General features: G+C 42.0%; 1 protein-coding gene across 4 annotated transcripts in view; it reads right to left on the reverse strand.

Annotated features, from left to right (window-relative positions):
• Positions 1–4,415: 4,415 nt before the first annotated feature.
• The window catches only part of LOC134212270 (protein pinocchio), a 179,797-nt gene continuing 162,668 nt past the window's right edge, over positions 4,416–21,544 (reverse strand). For 3 of the 4 annotated variants that reach the window (XM_062689975.1, XM_062689976.1, XM_062689977.1), the window contains 3 exons: positions 18,612–18,681; positions 5,833–6,118; positions 4,416–5,422 (listed from right to left, as the gene is read on the reverse strand). In XM_062689975.1, coding sequence (XP_062545959.1) covers positions 5,180–5,422; positions 5,833–6,118; positions 18,612–18,681 — 599 coding nt within the window. In that variant the 3' untranslated portion in view covers positions 4,416–5,179. Of the gene's footprint in view, positions 5,423–5,832; positions 6,122–18,611; positions 18,682–21,544 lie in introns of all 4 variants that reach the window. The other variant, XM_062689974.1, reaches the window with a different exon arrangement.

The raw sequence follows: 21,544 nt of genomic DNA on the forward strand, positions 1-21,544 counted from the left end.
AGCTTTTTGTTGCGTCACATAAAAGCTTAATTTTATACAGCTTTTCCAGTATTGGAAGCGTCATCTCAACTTGTAAGATTTAATTCAACCCTAATGCTTTCGGTAAACAGATATCATGAAACACAGTAGGGCCAATGAAACAATGACATATAAATTTAGTAGGTCCATTTTTTACGAAAAATGAGTTAGATTTCCGTGAGAAAATAAAAGAGATGGCCAAGCAATTTCACTTAGTCTTTAAGTACTTTGAAACGTTTACATATTCGCTAGTTCTAGCGGACAATGCACTATCCAACAATACTAGCGCGATATTAGCACAATGTGAACAGGAATTGTCATCGCTAATAACCTCCAATTTTAGCACATTTTGATCCGATTTTATCTCCTGAACATTGTTGGATGTTTTAAATCCGATTGCATTGTAATGTGAGATAGTAGGGGAGGAGGTTCGGTTGTGGGCACCGTTCGGTTATGGGCACCCCTATGTATCTTTTGACAGATAAGAGATGCTGTCATTCTGACAACCGTCATTTGTTTGCTATAATAGCATGATGTTTTGTGCTCAATATCAAACCGGATGGGCATCTCTACTTTGAACTAGAAACAAATAAATTTTTCCTACAAGAAAAACAACACGAAAGTTATTTTTGGCCTTTTTCAAAGTGTCATAAATTAAAGGATTTAATTCAAAAAGTGAGTTCTAATGCGTATTTACACAGTGAATTTAATCTATTTTGAGGCCCAATGTCGATTGCCATCAAAATTTTAGCGCGAATTTTCTTCTCGTTCCAAAAAGGCTGCGAAATTCGGTTGTGGGCACCTTTATTGGTTCGGTTATGGGCACCCTCATTTTATTGATAAATCATTCAATATCGTTTTACTTGTCCCTTAACTTATTTTTAATAACGTTTTAAGGCAGTTTTTTATAATTAGTTTGACATAATTGTTCGAAATAATGAGTTTATTTAATATTTTTGTTCTTTGGGCATGTCTAGTCATTATACACACACTTTTTGGAACAAAGCGTTGACCGATTTGCTTGCAACAAGTTGCATTCGACGGGGAATGCTTTCCCATTGTTTCCTAGTGAAAATTGGTCAGATCGGACTATGGGATCAAAATGTATGGCCAAAATATTATTTTTTTAAATGAACGAGAAAGGCACTATTGCCGCTAGGGTGATTAATCAGGATTTTTTGACTGTGATGCATACCAATAAAACGTAAATCAATGAAAAATTAAAACCCATTTACCTAAAGTGCTATTTTAGACCTTTCTTATGTGATTTTTTCAACATCCTCCTTAATGCACCGAGGGAGGCATCATCACTGCTAGGTGAATTGATTTGGGTTTTTTAGCGTCTCCTAGCTTTTAGAATGAATAAACTATTCCTTGTCTTTAAATCTGGGTGGTTTTTATTCATGCTTCCTTATTTTTAGCTAAGTTTTCAAGGGTGCCCACAACCGAACCACGAAATGAAAATGTCCAAAAATGTCAAATTTTCTAAAATGTCAATATTTTTTTCTAAATCGATGAAATCATATTAATTTCTTTGCTAGTAGTAAGGTTATAAGTTTAGCTTTCGATTGCTATGCAAATGTCGACATAAGATCAACCAGGGCCAAAGTTATGGACCAAACACAAAAGGGTGCCCACAACCGAACCTCCTCCCCTATACATTTGTATTTTACATTCATGCCGATATTTGAAGAAAATTACCTTTTGCGAATAAAGATGGTCCAATTTTCAAAGGGAATATGTTTCACCAATTGGTCTTATGTGAATAAATTAACCCGCAGGGAAATAGAGGAACTAAAGAGCTTTCATTTGATACCTATTTAAGGTGCTCCAACTTAAGAACAATCGATTAAATTATAAGTTTCTGCACACTGTTTGCTTGAAAGCCAGTTTGTGAGAATCGTGACCTAATTTTTATTGATGTTTCCGGCATTTGGCTGAAACTTACAAGATTTATTCCAATATGTAGATGAAACCATTTGGCAAAATATTAGGATGGGGAAAGGGAGGTAAAATAGAACTTCAAATATAAATAATGCCTCAAAACCAGAAGAATATAATCGTACTTTGATTATTCCGACCCAACTAGCAACTGTCTAACTAAATATAGTAACGAACTTCAGAACGATTTGATCTAGCGATTTTACTATTTCGCCTTAAAATTCTTCTAAGTCTAGTATTTTTATGAATTTTCAACTGTTCCAATGGGATTTACGGTATTGTTCATACAAGTAAATACTTCACAATCTCTCAATCTCCGAGTAGAACAATGGAGAAGTAACTCATAAATCTACTCATGTTATTTAAATAATATTGCGGCGGTGGTATTGCAAATTCAGCGCCGCCCACACGAAGGGAGACCCGACGACGAGAAAGATGCGTTCTACGCACAGCTGGTGCAGACATACGATGGATGCCCACTGCAGGACGTCAAACTCGTCATCGGTGACATGAACGCGCAGGTAGGAAGGAAGGAAATGTATAGACCGGTCATCGGACCGGATAGTCTGCACACCGTAACGAATGACAACGGCCAACGATGCATAAACTTCGCAGCCTCCCGCGGAATGGTAGTCCGAAGCACCTTCTTTCCCCGCAAAAATATCCACAAGGCCACATGGAGATCACCTAACCAAGAAACGGAAAACCAAATCGACCACGTTCTAATCGACGGTAAATTCTTCTCCGACATCACGAACGTCCGCACTTACCGCTGTGCGAATATTGAATCCGATCACTACCTCGTTGCAGTATGCCTGCGCTCAAAAATCTCGACGGTGAACAACACGCATCGAAGTCGGACACCGCGGCTTAACATTGGGCGGCTACAAGACGGTAGACTAGCCCAAGAATACGCGCAGCTAGGCGCAGCGTCTCTTGAAAATGGCCGCAACCGTTGCACTTGGCACGGTAGCCCCGGTTCAGAGAAACGACTGGTATGACGGCGAATGTGAGCAGTTAGTAGAAGAGAAGAATGCAGCATGGGCGAGATTGCTGCAACACCGCAATAGGGCGAACGAAGCACGATATAAACAGGCGCGGAACAGACAAAACTCGATTTTCCGGAGGAAAAAGCGTCAGCAGGAAGATCGAGACCGTGAAGAGACGGAGCAACTGTACCGCGCTAACAACACACGGAAGTTCTGATATGTGTAAGGGCATAAACGGGAACCTTCTTACGAACGAGCGTGAGGTGATCCAAAGGTGGAGGCAGCACTACGAAGAGCACCTGAATGGCGATGTGGCAGACGAAGATGGCGGTATGGTGATGGACCTGGGGGAACGCGCGCAGGACATAATTCTACCGGCTCCGGATCTCCAGGAAATCCAGGAGGAGATTGGCCAGCTGAAGAACAACAAAGCCCCTGGGGTTGACCAACTACCAGGAGAGCTATTTAAACACGGTGGTGAGGCACTGGCTAGAGCGCTGCACTGGGTCATTACCAAGATTTGGGAGGAGGAAGTTTTGCCGCAGGAGTGGCTGGAAGGTGTCGTGTCCCATCTACAAAAAGGGCGATAAACTGGATTGTAGCAACTACCGCGCCATCACATTGCTGAACGCCGCCTACAAAGTACTCTCCCAAATTTTATGTCGTCGACTAGCACCAATTGCAAGAGAGTTCGTGGGGCAGTACCAGACGGGTTTTATGGGCGAACGCTCCACCACGGACCAGGTGTTCGCCATTCGCCAAGTACTGCATCTGTGATCTTTGCTAACGACTGATAATAATGTTCAGCGCGAAATACGAAGGCGCATCATCTGTAGAAGCTGGGCCTACTACTTGCTCCAGAAGAAACTGCGGTCAAAAAAGATTTACACACGCACCAAATGTATCATGTTGTATATAAGACTAAGGGCAGTGTGGTCCTGCAAGCCAGCCTTTAAAAAAACATAAGCAACGAACAATCAACAAGAGAGTACGGACCGGAACCATCGGCGAAGACCATTGCGACGAAAAGGGACTAGCTATTGGAAACGCGGTTCGTGGAACTGCAAATCTGTAAACTTCATCGCGAGCACACGCATACTCGCCGATGTGTTCAAGGAACGTAGATTCGCATCGTAGCGCTGCAGGAGGTTTGTTGGAAAGGATCAATGGTGCGAACGTTTAGAAGTAATCAAACCATCTACCAGAGCTGCGGCAACACACACGAGCGATATGCAAAGGCGCGTGATCGGGTGGTGGCCGATCAATGAAAGAATGTGCAGGTTGAGGATCAAAGGCCGGTTCTTCAACTTCAGCATAATCAACGTCCATAGCCCACACTGTTTCCGGAGATGATGATGATGATGATGATAAGGACGCATTCTACATGTTCGAAGCAAGTTTCTCTACGTTCTTTGTTTAGGTAAAAGGTCAATGATGACATCGGATGTTAAAATACTTAAAAACAAGTACTTTCCAATAATTTTATTAAATAATTCTAGTTTTACATCTTCTTTCAATGTAAAGCAAAACTATAATAAGACCACAATGATTAAACATAATACGAAAAACTGCTTACATATTTATGCCGAAATCTGTCCTCTTCTATCGTTAATTTATCGATATTTCTATTTATTCCCTAGCAGATACACGGTAAACGTTTTTCACAGAAAAACATTCCATTTCTAGCGCAAGATGATCGCTGTCTATTTGTCCAGTCTGTATCTATTTTAATAGGCAATATTCTAAATATATGTATATGCTCACATGTGCAAATAAATATACAAATGCGATTGCCGAAAGTGTTGTTACAGTTGGATAACACTCATCTATTTCTTCAGATCTGTTTACTTATAGCTTGAGGACATTCAAAAATGCAGTTTTTCCTCATTTGATGCGTAACACTGACGCTACAGTCGTTGATTCTATTCCAGTCTGTAAATGCAACATTAAAAACAATTTCTGTTTGGTTGGACTGATTAATTTCAAACAATTTGTTCATTTTCTAATCGGTTCTAAATTTTTGTGACTCAACTAAATAGGAACTCATACAGCTGCCAGAACCGAAGCTCGGGTAGTATTCTCTGTTGGTTTCAATCCTATGCCTATACCTGTAGTCGCTAAGCTCGAAATCATTTAATGTACATTTATGAAAAACGACAATCAAATCCTACACTATTAGCTTTTCACAAAATAAGAGGAAGACTTCCTCGACTCCTAGGCTCCGCGCGATCTCAATTGTGTGCGGTCGCGGACAGTTTCTCCAAACGCGCGCACAGTTCCTGCTGCAGGAACTGCTGGCTGGCGTTCTGGTGACAACCGGCGGCGGTTGCCGTCGCCGCCGATTGCATCAGCTGATGATGGCTGCTGAAGCTGGCACAACTGCTCAGGGGTGCCGATTGCAGCTGGATTATTTGAGCCGCAGGGGGAAACTTGGTGCACACACCTTGCCATCGTGCCTTACCGCAGGCGTGACTCTGTGGGATTCGGGGAGAAAAGAGGGTGGAGATTAGCTTTTTCTTCGTATTGGATTGGAAAAATTCAGTGTGCAAAAAAGGGCTAGTTTTATAAGAACTCGCAATTGAAAATCTGTCGGTAAACTCATATAAACTTTGCGTTTTATGAGAGTTTTATTTAAAAAATTACAAAAATACGTGATTTTCATGCATGTGAATACAGTAATGAAATACTAGCTTTATGTAGACACAATAAGCAGTTTTAAAAAAGTGGATTATCAAGAATAATTAAATATCGGTATTAGCTAAAATTAAGCTCTTCTCTTTTTTTTTTTGCTTTAAGCCAAGACGCAATCCACGAGCTTGCACTTGCACATCCTGACATGAAAAAGCCCTGAACGAATTTAAAAAAGCTTTCTTCTGTTACTCACCATGGTGAAATCGCGCTTCCACAGCTGTCCGCACACACCGTCACAGAGCATGCAGGGCCGTTCCAGGCAGTAGCCTCCGCACTCAGAGCAATCGAGCGAAACCTGCTGGTCCACCCACATCACGCCGCAGGTGAAACACGAACCCAACTGGGCCCGCAAGTCTTCGATGGTTAGAACGGCCTCGGAGCTGACTTCGAAGGCGGCTGCCGCCACTGCTGCCGAGCTGACCATCGAAGGACTTCCGACCAGATCCGACAGGGACGATGATAGGCTCAAACTGGCGCGGCTGCTAAAAGGTTGGAAAATGCGAAAGAGAAGAAATAGAAAAACGATTAGCACATACTGATGGAAATAACAGCTTTTCTGGGAATTACAGGAAACTCTCGAGTCCGGTTTCAATTTGATATTTCAATATTAGAAAAAAATCCCAGCTCGTTAATCAAAGCCGGGAAACATCCGTCTGTGCGCTTGATTGATTAAAATGCATGTAAGCACCGGGGAACGAAACTCGAATTGGGGATGAACCGAATTGTATCGCAATCAAATTGCGATTTGCTATTTTTATCACGCGTCGTTGTCGCTTACACGTTTCCGATAGCTAATCTCAGTCCTGCTTGTGAAAAAAAAACAGTACAAGTGATCGACCAGCTGTTGAATGGCGCGGTGCGATTAGGAAACGTGTGACTTGGGATAGGAGCTGTATAGGTAGACGAGACATGCGGTTAGAGGTTACTGGCAAATCACGACGCTACTCATTGACGCGTGTAGGACTCGAATGGGTTGATGCGATAGCGAGAGAACGCTTTAGGGCTACTGCAGGTATTTTCTTTCGAGGACCTATATTCGTCATAAGATCGAAAAAAAATCTGGAGGCAACATTACTTATACACATTCCATAATTCGATAAAGTATCGCCAAAATAATATCTCTTGAAGTATTTATCAAGCCCATGAAGGGTATTTGATCAGGGACGGGGTTAATAAATGCGAAGATGTTCCCTGTCGTTGAGAGAATCACCCTTCGTTAGCATGTCATACAAGTCATATATTTCTCATAAAGATTGCTTGAAAGGTTGATTACACGAGTCAGTTTCACATTAAGTGAATTTACGTGGCGTTTAATAGCCATGATGACAACAATTATATGGATCGTGTGATTCAACTTTATGAAGTGTTCTGTACGGATAGGAATAGAGCGGCCTATAGTAGAGCAACTATAACGATTTTAGTCAATGTCAAGTTCAATAACTTGCCGGCATGACCCTTTAAGGCGATTACGACAGATCAATAAGGAACTGATTGTGATGATTATCCGCACCGGTGCCTCCTACTGGATCCCAAACCTCATAGAACGCTACTTTACACGAGAAGGAAGAATATAAAATGGACACGTGCTTCCCATTGACAGTATAAAAAGTAGAACCACGCTGAGTGATGGCCAAACAACCTTTGTCTACTCTCCGTCATTCGAGAGCTTGACCGTGGACAGAAAAAAAACGGAACTGTTTAGATATTTGTGTAGAACAAGAATGTAACCGTAGGAGGGTACCGCATTCCGACACATGTTCAATATTTCTACGTCCAGACCAGAAGCAATGTGTGCAGTATTTCCGTGCTAATCCGATATTTGGAAATCTGATCACATATAAACCTGGATAAGCGAAGGGCTCCCCAGGAGTTTATGCCGTTATATCATTTTTGTTGGTTTAGTATTATCAGACGAAATCTATAATTGTGCTGCACATGTTTGTTGGTTTAGCTGTATTTCGCGAAACCGTACGATACGTCCGATGATTGCACCCGGTGCACGGGTCTGAGCAAACGAAAGTCATAAAAGCCGTCCGTCGGGTGTTGAATATCGGCGGCACGGGTTTTGAAAAGGGAGAAGGCAAGTGCACCACCTTTCGCGTCGGACGGCAATCCGGCAAACTGTCAGATGTCGTGTGCAATTCTGGGAAACTTTGATGGAGCGTGAGAAATCAGCGCTAGACCGGGAAGAATGGATTTGGATGGTAGGTTGCATAACTGTCACACTATTGTGTAGGATTTCAGATTACAGTATAAGCATAAAAGTTCTAAAAATTACTATTTTGTGTAACGGGAAGGATGATGGAACGTGGGATGACATTAATTGCTTCTGACAAATCATGCTTTTAGACCAGCACAAAAAAACCCACTCATCAGTTCGTGATGGAATTCCGATGCAGAACTGTCCAATCAAATGATCTATTGAGGTAATTTTGTTCAAAACAATCACATTTGAATCCACGTCATACCTGAAATAAATCAATATAAACGACAGCAAATGAAACCTCAAAATTGACAGCATTGATTAGGCATTGACAGCTGATATACCGGTCGCATGTTTTCGAATATCTAATCTCCACAGTCAGTCGGGCAGCAGCGTATAAGCCACGGATATCTTTCGGTTAAATTTAGCGCAAACTTAAACAAACCCACTAACCGTCAAAGGTGTGATAAGTTATCACTTAATTCCACATCTTTGAATGCATTTCACAAAGCTTAACTTGGGGATTATCAATATCGGTGTAAGTCGAAGTAAGCCATGGGCACCACGCCATCAGAAATTGTTCACTTTTGGTGGCAAAAGGCCTGTTAGTTGGCAGCTTTTAGCAAATGAAACACCACGCGTCCGCTATATTGTCTTTCTGGTAATGGACCTGAGAGTATAGACCTAATATAGGTCTGGACACAGCGTGAAGGCTTGTGGGGGCGCGTGGCATTTAATAGATTAGTGTCTTGAAGGCGTTTTGCTTCAACTACGATAAGGAGAAATCAGGAAAGGTTGGACGTTGTCAGTTGTGGACTACTTTTTTCCTACCAATTTGAATGTTCATGGGTATCGATATATATGTAGTAGTATTCTTGATACTATAATTGATGAGATGAATGCATTACTTCTGTGTGACGTTAAACGTTCTATAGAAGTGGATTTGAAAGCGAGTTGAGGGCAATTTTTGTGATGATATAAATCTCTCGTATGAAGAGAAAAGGAAGAGTATCAGTGTAGAAGCTGATATCTTTCCACTGTCAAAAGGAAGGCGAATAGAGAAAACAGAACTGCGAAATAAAAATCCTATTCGACTAGATGCTGATGTCATATTAGCAATGTGAAATAGACACTCTTTCCGCACGTGATGGTATATGAGCAAATCAAACCATTAATTGCAGAATTTTAAACTCTTTGCAAAAATAGCAGATCGAAACAATTTGTTGCGAGTAAATCGATCTACGATAACTTTGTGACGGCTTTTTTGTATAAAAAATTATTATAGAAGTTATCCGAGTAAAGTCTGAAAACATAATGAGAGCATATAGAAAACACATTTTGATTTCGACATCAAATTGAAATCATAATTTTTTTTTCAAATATGAATCATCATGATTGATTGCATATTTTGATCTCATTTTGTTGTAGATTTCTAAATTGTATGATCTGACATCAAACTGTGTTCTTATTTTGTTATCGAAACCAACATCAAATTCAGTTTTCAATTTGCTCTCATCGATAGCAGGAATAGTTTTCGATTTGATGTTACAGTAAGATTTTTCTGCCATACATTTTGTCATTTTAACCGTTAAAACGACCAAAAAGATAACACATTAAGTAATCATATTCGGCGATTTCACAACATCAAAACGAGTTATCGTTTTGCTCGGGTATCTTCTGATCACATAGTCCAATCATCTTTCAATAGAAAACAGTGTGACAGGAGTTTCCGTCTATAACTACCCTGTAGGCATCGCCCGATAGCTTTAAATTGACACTCTGATACAGAATGTACAAATAAAATTGGTTGCGAGCAAATCTATTCAAAATCAGTGGCTAAAAATTAGGCGAGACTTTTTTAGGCGTTTTTTTGCGTGTTGGGATCATAACTTTTTAACCCATTGTCCACTCCGACCAATTTTCAGTAGTAATCAATGGGAAGGAATTCTCCGTGCAGAGCAAATCAATTGAGGATAAGTGCCTGAAAAATTAGCAAATATGGTTAAGAATAGGTGGTTCAAATTAGGTGAGACCTTCGTACGCGGTTTATCTGTGTTAAAATGTATTGTGTTGACATTCAGCACCCGGCTTATATTCTTTGCCACCAAATCGGCTACAGCTGTCGAAGGCTCAGGATATGCATTTATCACAACTTAAACACATCGGTTTGAGTGAAATTATCGACATTTTCGATTAACGGCCTACATTAAAGCCTGTACAGTCGTTTTCGATCAGTTTTTCCACTCTTTCACCATTTCCGTTTCTTCTTTTTCCTCCTTTCGCTCCATTCTTGGGCCAATAGATTTTGACTGAAAATGTCGGGGAAGCATTTTTCATCTATTTTTTTATTTTAAAATAAACAATGTTCCTTTCGACCTCTTAACCGGAAAAAAATATAACGTTTTCAGGATAATTAGCCTCATCGTTTCCTGGAATAAAATCAAATATAGATTCTTCATTTTAGGACCTTTAGTAAAGTGTTCACGGAAGTATGTTCCTTTAAACTTAATAAAATACTTAACCAAATCCTAAAATGAGTATAACAGTAAGTTAATTCGCGTAAATAGACTGACCGAAGAAGATAGGCTAGAAGAAGAAGAAGACTCGCCGAAAATTGTAAGCTTTTTAATGTTTCTAAGAATTCTGAAATTGTTTTCAAACCCAAATCATACTTTCACTTAAAGCCATTTATCCTAATGATACATGGCCAAATGACACGTTTCGCCGAAAAGGCTGTTTGGACGAAAGACCTACTGGGCCATACGGGTTTGGGTCATTTAGCATAAAGTCATTTGGCATAACGCCATTTGGCATAAAGGCCATTTGGCATAACGGACATTTGGCATAATTATGAGCTGCAACAAAAAAGTGGGTCATTTGGCATAACGGACATATGGCATAATTTGGAACTGTTAAAGGGAAAGGGTTATTTGATGTATTTTTTCACATAATTAGAGTAGATCGAAAAACTGTTCTGATAGACAATAGCGCGGACAAACGAAGCGGCAGAACTAGCTGTATTCTGGACAAATTTCTATTTCCACGAAAGAAATCACCTTTACTTAAAAAAAGGGATCATATCCATCATCACCTTATTGTTGGCAAACGCCTACTTAAAAAAAAGGTATCACATCCACCATTGTCTTAGTCCGGACAAACGCCTAATTTTAAAGAAGGAAACACATCCACCATTGCACTAATCCGGACAAAAAGTGATCACATACACACTTGCTTTAATCCGAGCAATCGCATGTTTTAATGAAGGGATCACATCAACCAATGCCTTAATCCGGGTGAGCACCTATTTTTAAAGAAATGGTCACATCCAGAGTGTAAAATAATCGAAATTTTTTGGTGAAGTACACCTTTCTTCACTTGTCAGTTCACTTCCAGACACATTCATAGTCGGATCGGGACTGTCAATATTTGGTTGAATATTAGTCATTGAATATTTATGCACATTTTACAAATTTATAAATTATCTGAAATCTGAACACGTTTCAAATGAGTAAAGTAATTTATCACATAGAACTGAATCCGATTTTCATCCGCGAGGTACTTTCACCGGTAAACATCAACATAAACAATGCTAATTATGTTTTTTTCTGCACATGGTAAGCACACTCAGTGACAGTCGAATGAATAAGTTGGTGGAGTAGTCGTCTGACTATGTCATTCTATGTTTTGAATATTCATGCGATGTTTGTCAGAATTCGGACCGAAATTGCTTCATGAAGATGAATATTTGAAGCTCTGGTCACATCCACCATCGCCTTATGCCAAGCACACTAATTCATTTAAAAAAAGAGATCATATCCATTGTAGTAATTCGTGCAAATGAATACTTGTAAAGAAGGAATTACATCCACCATTGCCTAATTCCAGACAAGCGTCTACTATTAAAGAAGGGATCACAATCACCATTTTTTTAATCCGGACGAGCGCCTACTTTTAAAGAAGGGGTCATATCCACCATCGCCTAATGCCGGACAAACGCCTTTTTTAAAGAAAAGATCACATCCACCATTGCCTTAATCCGAGCAATCATTTACTTTAAAAAAAATTGCATCCACCATTCCCCTAATCCGGGGAAGCGCTTATTTTTAAAGAAGAGATCACATCCACATTTGCCTTAATCCAAGCAATCGTCTACTATTGAAGAAGAAATCACATTTACCATTGTCTTTATCCGGCCAAACGCCTACTTTTAAAGAAGGGTTCACATCCACCATTGCCTTAATCCGGGCAAACTCATCCCGATGGATTCTTTATTTCCAATGGAGATATAACATTTATCATTGCTTCATACTCGGCTAATGCATTCGAAAGGATTATGTCTTTTAAATATTATTATCGAGCTGTGTTACATTCACCATTTCGGTTTTTTTAAGCACCACTTAGTTTAGTAACTAATTTTATGAACACAACAAAAATATCTCGTGTGTCCGTTATGCCAAATGACCGTCACTTTGATCGCTGTTCTTAATTAATCCAAATGTCCGTTATGCCAAATAGTATTTACGCCAAATAACCTTATGTCAAATGGCGTTATGCCAAATGGCCCGCTCCCGGGCTATACGGCTAAAAATGCCGTTTGGTCGAACAGGTCTTTTGACCGAAAAAATCGTTTGGCCCAAATGGTCATTTGACCAAAAGGATCACTTGACCGGAAATATCATTTGGCTTAACGGATCATTCGATCGAATGTGTCGTTTGGCCGAGCAAGTCCTATGGCCGAAAATGCCGCTTGGCCAAAAAAGTCATTCGGCCTCATTCGGTCGAAAATGCCGTTTGACCGAAATGGTCGTTTTGCAGCAATGGCTATTTGGTCGAACGGATCGTACGGCCGAAAATGTCATTTGGCCCAATAGATCATATGCCGAAAATGTTGTTTAGCCGAACAGATCATAGCTTCTGCCAAATAGTCCTTTCCGTCAAACGACCATTTCGAAACAACGGCATTTTCGGCCCTATTCAGCCAAATGACCTATTCGACCAAACGACATTTTCGGCCAGATGGCTTTCGGCCTACTGGTTTGTTCGACAAATGGTTTATTCGGCCGAGCAACTTTCTGCTTAGTGGCAATACATATTTCGAACATTTTGAGAAATGTTTAAAATCGAACAATTTCTGGGTTGGGTTGGATTGATATCTTTATAGTCAAATGTATAGTCTTGATAGTCTTTATTGATAGTCTTTATAGCCCAGCCTAGTATGGGGAACAATAAGTTGTCGAATTCTACAGATGTTGTCTTTGGTTGTGAAAATCATTCTCTGAAAATTTTAGCTAAATCGATTGTTGCATAAGAACGATTGTTGCATAAGAACGATCAATAACTCATTCCAAAACCTGAATTCCAAAATGTGTTGTATGGTGGACTTTTAGTGTAAAGGGTTTTCTACAGCCCGGTGGCATCCCTATCTCACACAATAGGTTTGTTTTGCAGCCAACATTACGTGACCGTATCCCACTGACAGTTCTGTATCCTAATGAGAATCAAATGTGATGCTTGTAGACAAAACACATACTACCTTTTTTAAACAGTTTTGTAGAGCAGCGGTTCTCAACCTGGGGTACATGTTCCCCTGGGGGTACCTTCGCTGGCCCTAGGGGGTACCTCGCACAAAAATGCGTAATGGCGGACGTATTACATTTGCAATCAAAACTCATTGATAATTTTTTTATTTCAAAATTCATACTGTACATAATATGCAATGCGATCAATAAATCCCAATTGAATCCTGCCTTCCACAATTAGCACAATGTATGAAGGGCTGCGGAACAAAAGATCAAACGAACAAAACGTCGAATGAACAAAATGATTTTTTTTCAATAAAGCTCGTTTGCTTCGTTTCAAGAGGTTTAGAAGCATTCTTCTACGCTTCTCGTAAGCCCTCTTCCAAGCAGCTTGAATGCCTCCTTTCAAGAGGCTCGTAAGAATCCTTCCTTGCAGGAGGCTTGGAAGCTTCCTGGGCACTTCAAAAGCCTCCTTTCAAGTGGTTAGGTTGATTCCTTTCAAGAAGCTCAGAAGCATCCTTTCAAGAATCTCAAAAGCCTGCTTCATTGAGGCCCCGAAGCCTCTTTCCAGGGTGCTCGGAAGGCCTTCTTTCAAAAGGCTCGGAAGTCGCTTTCAAGAGGCTCAAAATCCTCCTTCTAAGAGTCTCGGAAGCCTTCTTTCAAGAGGCTCGGAAGCCTTTTTTTTCAAGAAACTCAAAAGACTTCTTTTCTAGAGGCTCAAAAGCCTCCTTTCCTAGAGGCTCAAACGCCTCCTTTAAAGAGGCTCGGAAACCTTCTTTCAAGATCCTTTCAAGAGGCTCAGAAGCCGCCTTTCACGAGGCTCAGAAGCCGCCTTTCAAGAGGCTCAGATGCCTTCTTCCAAGAGGCTCTGAAGCCTTTTTCCAAGAGGCTCGGAAGGCTCCTTTCGAGAGCCCTCTTTTCAAGAGGTTCAGAAGCTTCATTTTAAGTGGTTAGGTTGCCTCCTTTCAAGAAGCTCGTAAGCCTCCTGTTAAAAGACTCAGAAGCCTCCTTTCAAGAGGCTCGGAGGCCTTCTTTCAAGGGGATCGGAAGCCTTTTTTCAAGAAGCTCAAAAGACTTTTTTTTTCTAGAGGCTCAAAAACCTCTTTTTCTAGAGGCTCAGAAGCCTCCTTTCAAGAAGCCCGGAAACCTCCTTTCAAGTTCCTTCCAAGAGGCTCGGAAGTCTCCGTTCAAGAGGTTCAGAAGCCTCCTTTCAAGAGGATCAGAAGCCGCCTTTCATGAGGCTCAGGCTCCTTTCGAGAGGCTCGGAAGCCTCTTTTCAAGTGGTTCGGAAGCCTCCTTTCAAGTGGTTATGTTGCCTCTTTTCAGAAAGGTCGTAAGCCTTCTTTCAAGATCCTTTCAAGAGGCTCGGAAGCCTTCTTTCAAGAGGCTCAGAAGCCTCCTTTCAAGAGGCTCGGAAGCCTCCTTTCAAGAGGCTCGGAAGCCTCCTTTCAAGAGGCTCGGAAGCCTCCTTTCAAAAGGCTCGGAAGCCTCCTTTCAAGTGTCTCGGAAGCTTCCTTTCAAGAGTCTCGGAAGCCTCCTTTCAAGAGCCTCGAAAGCCACCTTCCAAGAGGCTCGGAAGTCTCCTTTCAAGAGGCTCAGAAGCCTCCTTTCAAGAGGCTCAGAAGCCTCCTTTCAAGAGGCTCAGAAGCCTCCTTTCAAGAGGCTCAGAAGCCTCCTTTCAAGAGGCTCAGAAGCCTCCTTTCAAGAGGCTCGGAAGCTTCCTTTCAAGAGGCTCGGAAGCCTCCTTTCAACAGACTCGGAAGCCTCCTTTCAAGAGGCCCGGAAGCTTCCTTTCAAGTGGCCCGGAAGCTTCTTTCCAAGTGGCCCGGAAGCCTTCTTTCAAGAGGCTCAGAAGCCTCCTTTCAAGAGGCTCAGGAAGCCTCCTTTCAAGAGGCTCAGGAAGCCTCCTTTCAAGAGGCTCAGAAGCCTCCTTTCAAGAGGCTCAGAGCCTCCTTTCAAGAGGCTCAGGAAGCCTCCTTTCAAGAGGCTCAGGAAGCCTCCTTTCAAGAGGTTCAAGAAGCCTCCTTTCAAGAGGCTCAGGAAGCCTCCTTTCAAGAGGTTCAGGAAGCCTCCTTTCAAGAGGCTCAAGCCTCCTTTCAAGAGGCCTGGAAGCCTCCTTTCAAGAGGCCCGGAAGCCTCCTTTCAAGAGGCTCAAGCCTCCTTTCAAGAGGCTCAGAAGCCTCCTTCAAGAGGCTCAGGAAGCCTCCTTTCAAGAGGCTCAGAAGCCTCCTTTCAAGAGGCTCAGAGCCTCCTTTCAAGAGGCTCAGAAGCCTCCTTTCAAGAGGCTCAAGCCTCCTTTCAAGAGGCTCCAGCCTCCTTTCAAGAGGCTCAAGCCTCCTTTCAAGAGGCTCGGAAGCCTCCTTTCAAGAGGCTCAGAAGCCTCCTTTCAAGAGGCTCAAGCCTCCTTTCAAGAGGCTCGGAAGCCTCCTTTCAAGAGGCTCAAGCCTCCTTTCAAGAGGCTCTGGAAGCCTCCTTTCAAGAGGCTCAGAAGCCTCCTTTCAAGAGGCTCGGAAGCCTCCTTTCAAGAGGCTCAGAGCCTCCTTTCAAGAGGCCTGGAAGCCTCCTTTCAAGAGGCTCTGGAAGCCTCCTTTCAAGAGGCTCAAGCCTCCTTTCAAGAGGCTCGGAAGCCTCCTTCAAGAGGCTCAGGAAGCCTCCTTTCAAGAGGCTCCAGAAGCCTCCTTTCAAGAGGCTCAGGAAGCCTCCTTTCAAGAGGCTCAAGCCTCCTTTCAAGAGGCTCAGAAGCCTCCTTTCAAGAGGCTCGGAAGCCTCCTTTCAAGAGGCTCGGAAGCCTCCTTTCAAGAGGCTCAGAAGCCTCCTTTCAAGAGGCTCGGAAGCCTCCTTTCAAGAGGCCTGGAAGCCTCCTTTCAAGAGGCTCAGCCTCCTTTCAAGAGGCTCAGGAAGCCTCCTTTCAAGAGGCTCAGAGCCCTCCTTTCAAGAGGCTGGAAGCCTCCTTTCAAGAGGCTCAAGCCTCCTTTCAAGAGGCCTCAAGCCTCCTTTCAAGAGGCCCGGAAGCCTCCTTTCAAGAGGCCCGGAAGCCTCCTTTCAAGAGGCCCGGAAGCCTCCTTTCAAGAGGCCCGGAAGCCTCCTTTCAAGAGGCCCGGAAGCCTCATTTCAAGAGGCTCAGAAGCCTCCGTCCAAGAGGCACAGAAGCCTCCGTTCAAGAGGCTCAGAAGCCTTCTTTCAAAAGGCTCAGAAGCCTCCTATCAACAGGCTCAGAAGCCTCATTTCAAGAGGCTCAGAAGCCTTCTTTCAAGAGGCTCAGAAGCCTCCGTTCAAGAGGCTCAAAAGCCTCCTTTCAAGAGGCTAAAAAGCCTCCTTTCAAGAGGCTCAGAAGCCTCCTTTCAAGAGGCTCAGAAGCCTCCTTTCAAGAGGCTCAGAAGCCTCGTTTCAAGAGGCTCAGAAGCCTCCTTTCAAGAGGCCCAGTAGCCTCCTTTCAAGAAGCTCAGAAGCCTTTTCCAAGAGGCTTGGAAGGCTCCTTTCGAGAGGCTCTGAAGCCTTTTTCCAAGAGGCTCGGAAGGTTCCTTTCGAGAGGCTCGGAACTCTCTTTTCGAGAGGCTCGGAACCCTCTTTTCGGGAGGCTCGAAAGCCTCCTTCCAAGTGGTTAGGTTGCCTCATTTCAAGAAGCTCGTAAGCCTCTTTTTAAGAGGCTCGGAAGCCTGCATTCAAGATGCTCGGAAGCCTCACTTCAAAAAGCTCGGAATTCTTCTTTCAAGAGGCTTGGAAGCATACTATCAAGAGGCTCAGAAGCGTCCTTTCAAGATGCAAAGGAAGCCTCCTTTCGTCTTCAAGAGGCTCGGAAGCCAATCTACAAGCCTTTAATCAAGAGGCGTGGAAACCTACTTTAAAGGGATTCTAAAGCTGAAAGGAGCTTCCCTTCAAAGGCCTCGGGATTATTTTTTCAAGAGGATTGGAAGCCTACTTTCGAGAGGGGGTACCTCAATTAATGCATAAGTTTGAAGGGGTACCTCTCAAGAAAAAGGTTGAGAACCGCTGTTGTAGAGTATTCAAGACTGAAAATCGTGTTCTGCCTGATTTAGATGATAAGTAGTCAACGTTCAATATCGATTTTAATTAAACAACAAAATGCTAAACAAGTGATAAACTCTTCTTAGTTAAAAAAGTAATCAAAATCGAAAATATGTTTGTGTCGGAATTCTGTTAAATATCCTTTCAACGTTTTTAATAAATGCATGGATCACATCTGTTAAAATTGACCGAACAAATAACAATAGTCATAATTTTGCCGGATTAGCACGAATCGATTCTTATCACTTAAGTTGGTAGAAATGTGATAAATAGTTCAAGCTTTTGCGTATCCATTATCCTAACGTCAATCATCGAACTAGTGAAATCAATCCTTGCCAATGTGGAAATACTTGAAATACCAGTCATTCCACAATTCGCACATTACACAGCACGGCACTATTTATTCACAGATGTGCGGTAACAGCATCCATTCACGCTATTAATTCATTAACACGATGCTATTCGCCGCAGTACCCATGATTCATCAGTATCGACCCACACACGACAATGTTACTTGAATTTCCGAGAATAAACGTATTCAATGTTTATATTTAGTCTATACTCTATAAGCCTTCTTGCGGTTGATGCTTCTTTACTTTTTACGTAATATTCAATCCGATATTCAATTCGAATCGAAAAACTATTGGAAAAAATCGATTAGAAGTTGCATTCAACAAATCAACCAACATTCAAAACAGTATTCCCTGCGTATTAATTCAAATTTGACAATTTATATTTCAGATGAATTCAAACTTCATTAGAGTACAGACACTGCACTGCCTCAATGTCTTAAAAAACTATTTTTGGTAAACATTTTAAATAAATATATCATTAAACGCAACTCGATCGCGCTCAAGATACCTTGAATCGAGTTTCTAATTCCATTCTCACGCGTTCATATTGTTCGCGGTATAGTCGGCGATCAGCCGGTCGAAGGCCATACGATATTCGGTCAATCTCACTTCCGCACTGACGGCGGAATGATGAAACTAAACCGGGTCAATAGTCCTATTTGTCACTGTGACAGGATACCCGCTCAATAACGAGGAACAATGCTTTCCGTCGTCGTTTGACCGTGTTCATGAAATGAACGATTCGACATTTCTACTCTAGAAGATCGGTTTGTAAAGGGTTGTTCTTTATGATTTTTTTTTGTTTTCAAGGACTCGAGAGTTAGCAGTTTAGCAAATTCTAGAGTTCAGCGACCCAATTAGATCGACTTACCTTAACGACGAACACAGTTCGGCCAGATGGGGGGCTTGTACGCTGGCAACCGACATCGTGGATGATGGAACTGCAACGGAACGATAAAGAAGCCATAAAAGAAACAATCGTTAGTCAAGTAGGTACAACCAATAATCGACTCGCGCATCGAATCGTAATCCACCCTATACGTGCGCGAACCACATAGTCGACAATCAATTCAGCTGTTTACATTGCACAATCCAATGCCATTGAGTAACTCTATCTTCCCAATATCGTTGTCATAGCCCAGTTTTTTTCAGTTTAGTTCGAAACCTATTTCATTGCCGCTTGATTGCGTCGCTTGATTGTGAAGCGGAACTTTGTGCTCACACCATCATCATCATCATCGCATCGAGAGGCTTGACAACGGAACGTTCGGCGTAGTTTCTGATGACGACAAGTCTGTGGATTATTCCAATCTAGAGCGACGGCGCCACCGTCTGAGTCCCATTCATTAGAGCGGATGCATATTACAATAAATAGTATCATGGAAGGGAGATTTGTTTCAGACTCATTTCGCTGAAATGAGGAGAATAAGGCCGAACCGTCCTCGTTTTCCATGCGCGCTCGAGTCGACCCATGCCCGTTGAACGTGGCTTCACAGTGATAATGCGAAAGCCTCGAGTGCATCAGGGCAAGATCATAACGCACATGTGGGATGCAACGAGCCAATAAGCATATTGTGGCGTGCAACTGCCTAGTGCTCAAGGAATGTTTTAAAGAAAAGTCCCCATTAGGACACGAGATTATTGTTCCTGGGTTGAACCAGAAGTCGCCGAGGAGGACAAACGACCTGACAACAGAGTCGTTCCAGTCGAATAGTGACCACTCGAGAGGGGTGTGTACTCGAGACTGATTTGAAGAAGTGCTGGTCATTCGGAAAACAGCTGATCAACTAGCAAGCAGATTTCGCGGCTTATCTACGAGTCGAGCCGCCACAGGCCAATCGGTCATTCATTAAATCGGAAACGAATGTTTAATGCGGGATCGTTAGCTTCTCCTATTAGACGTTCACGTGGGATTGCATCATCTGTTCGGTTGGTCGTCGTATCACCAAAAAAACCAGAAGGTGTCGGATCGGTCGGTATATCATGGGACCTTATCGTGGTGCATAATGAAGTGTGGGCACTTGAATGGTCATTTGCATCTACCGAGCTGGAATCATGCGACTATCGCGGGTAAAGACACGCGAAGAAGAAGTGATTGTTTGCAAACAAGCTGGGATGATTGAGATGATGATGGTGATGGAAACTTCATATCAGCGGGAGACTGTGAGTGCTTCCAGAATCGAACGGCTCCAGTGATGAGATAATTACTGTTGATTTACTGTTCCGTAACTGAATGTAATTATTTTGCGCCGGGCGCTATGATGTAAGATCATTCTTATCGTGTCAATTTTTGTCAATTAAGGAACTATTCCCGCGTTCATTCAGAGAGGTCAGGTCAAATGGCGTCGTACCGGTGTCGGTGTCAAGTTCTCCCATGTTATATATAATAGAAATTATTATTTCTTTTTTGAGTAATTAGAAATCAAAAATACAGTTAGCAACATTTTGGTATCGTTATTCGCATTTTATTTTTAAATTTCCTATTTCTTTATTCTAGACATGTTTTATTATCAACATCATTCAGAATTATATCCATCGTGACAGATTATCAAGTTCAGAATTCAGCCACGCACAATTGCCAACAAATTGAGATTTAATTTTCAATTTTCAAAACCACAATTGTAATACTACCGCGTGCGCCGTACTGCTCTGACTCAAATCGACATCGTATAGCGTCTGGTCAGAGCAGTTAGTGGTGCGGTGATAAATTTCAATTTATGAAATGGGAGAATCACGGCAGCAGGTCGTGTGCATTTCGCTTGAAGGACGGTCGGACAGACATACATATGGTAGATACTTAGGGCCGATGCCGACGTAGCGGTTTTTCAACGCCACGTGCACGCAGCGTTAAAATAACGCTGGTGTGCATCGGCGTGGTGACGCTGCGTTACCGCTTTTTCCCGGTGCACACCTGCGTCTTTTTGACGCCACGTGCACTCTGCGTTGAAATGACGCTACGTGGGCATCGAGCCTTATGCGGTGTGTGCGTGTTCGTTGGGTTGATCCCATCACGGAAGCTCGTGATCTCTGCATGACCAGCCTCTATGAGTGTGCATTTTAAATAAATATTTCGCATTGCTTCTTCGATTAGTTTGGAGCCGGATTTTGTTGGTTTTGAAAACTGTGGGTAAAAACATATTGAAGGAGGATATGCTAATATCTCTGACACTCACTTTTATTCAAAAAATATCAAAATTATTTGATTCAAATTTATGATGATGAATTGTTGTTTATTTTTAGACATATTTGTGTGGAAAAATAGAATTTTTTAGAATGATGAATCAAATAACGAAGATTTTCTTCTTATTGGCCTTACATCCCCCACTGAGACGATAAACGGCCATTCGGCCGAATGTCGTTTGGTTGAACAGGTCATTTGAACGAAAAGTTGATAAAAATTGCTTGGATTGCGAGTAGAGACAAATGAGTGAACATTACGTGAAGTGTAAAGCGAGAAGTGATGAATGAAACAATTCTCACTTCTCATAATAAATTAGACGTGAGAAGTAGGAAGTAAGAAGTGAGATATAAGAAAAGAGAAAAAATAAATAAGAAGTGAGAAATGAGTGTGCGAAGCGAGGAGTGAAAAGTGAGAAATGAGAAGCAAGAAATACGAGGTGATAATTAAGAGAGAGAAGTGTTTTTCTTTTTCCATCTGCCTTCTTCCTTCTTTCTCATTCTTCCTTTTTCCTTAAGAACTTATTTTATGCTGCCTCTTTCTGTCTTATATCTCATCACTCACTTCTCAACACCTCGCACTTTTTGTTTATGTTTCTCTCACCTAAAACATCTCACTTCTCTCTT

This window comes from Armigeres subalbatus, chromosome 2, assembly GCF_024139115.2.
Source record: "Armigeres subalbatus isolate Guangzhou_Male chromosome 2, GZ_Asu_2, whole genome shotgun sequence".
Taxonomy (NCBI): Eukaryota; Metazoa; Arthropoda; class Insecta; order Diptera; family Culicidae; genus Armigeres; species Armigeres subalbatus.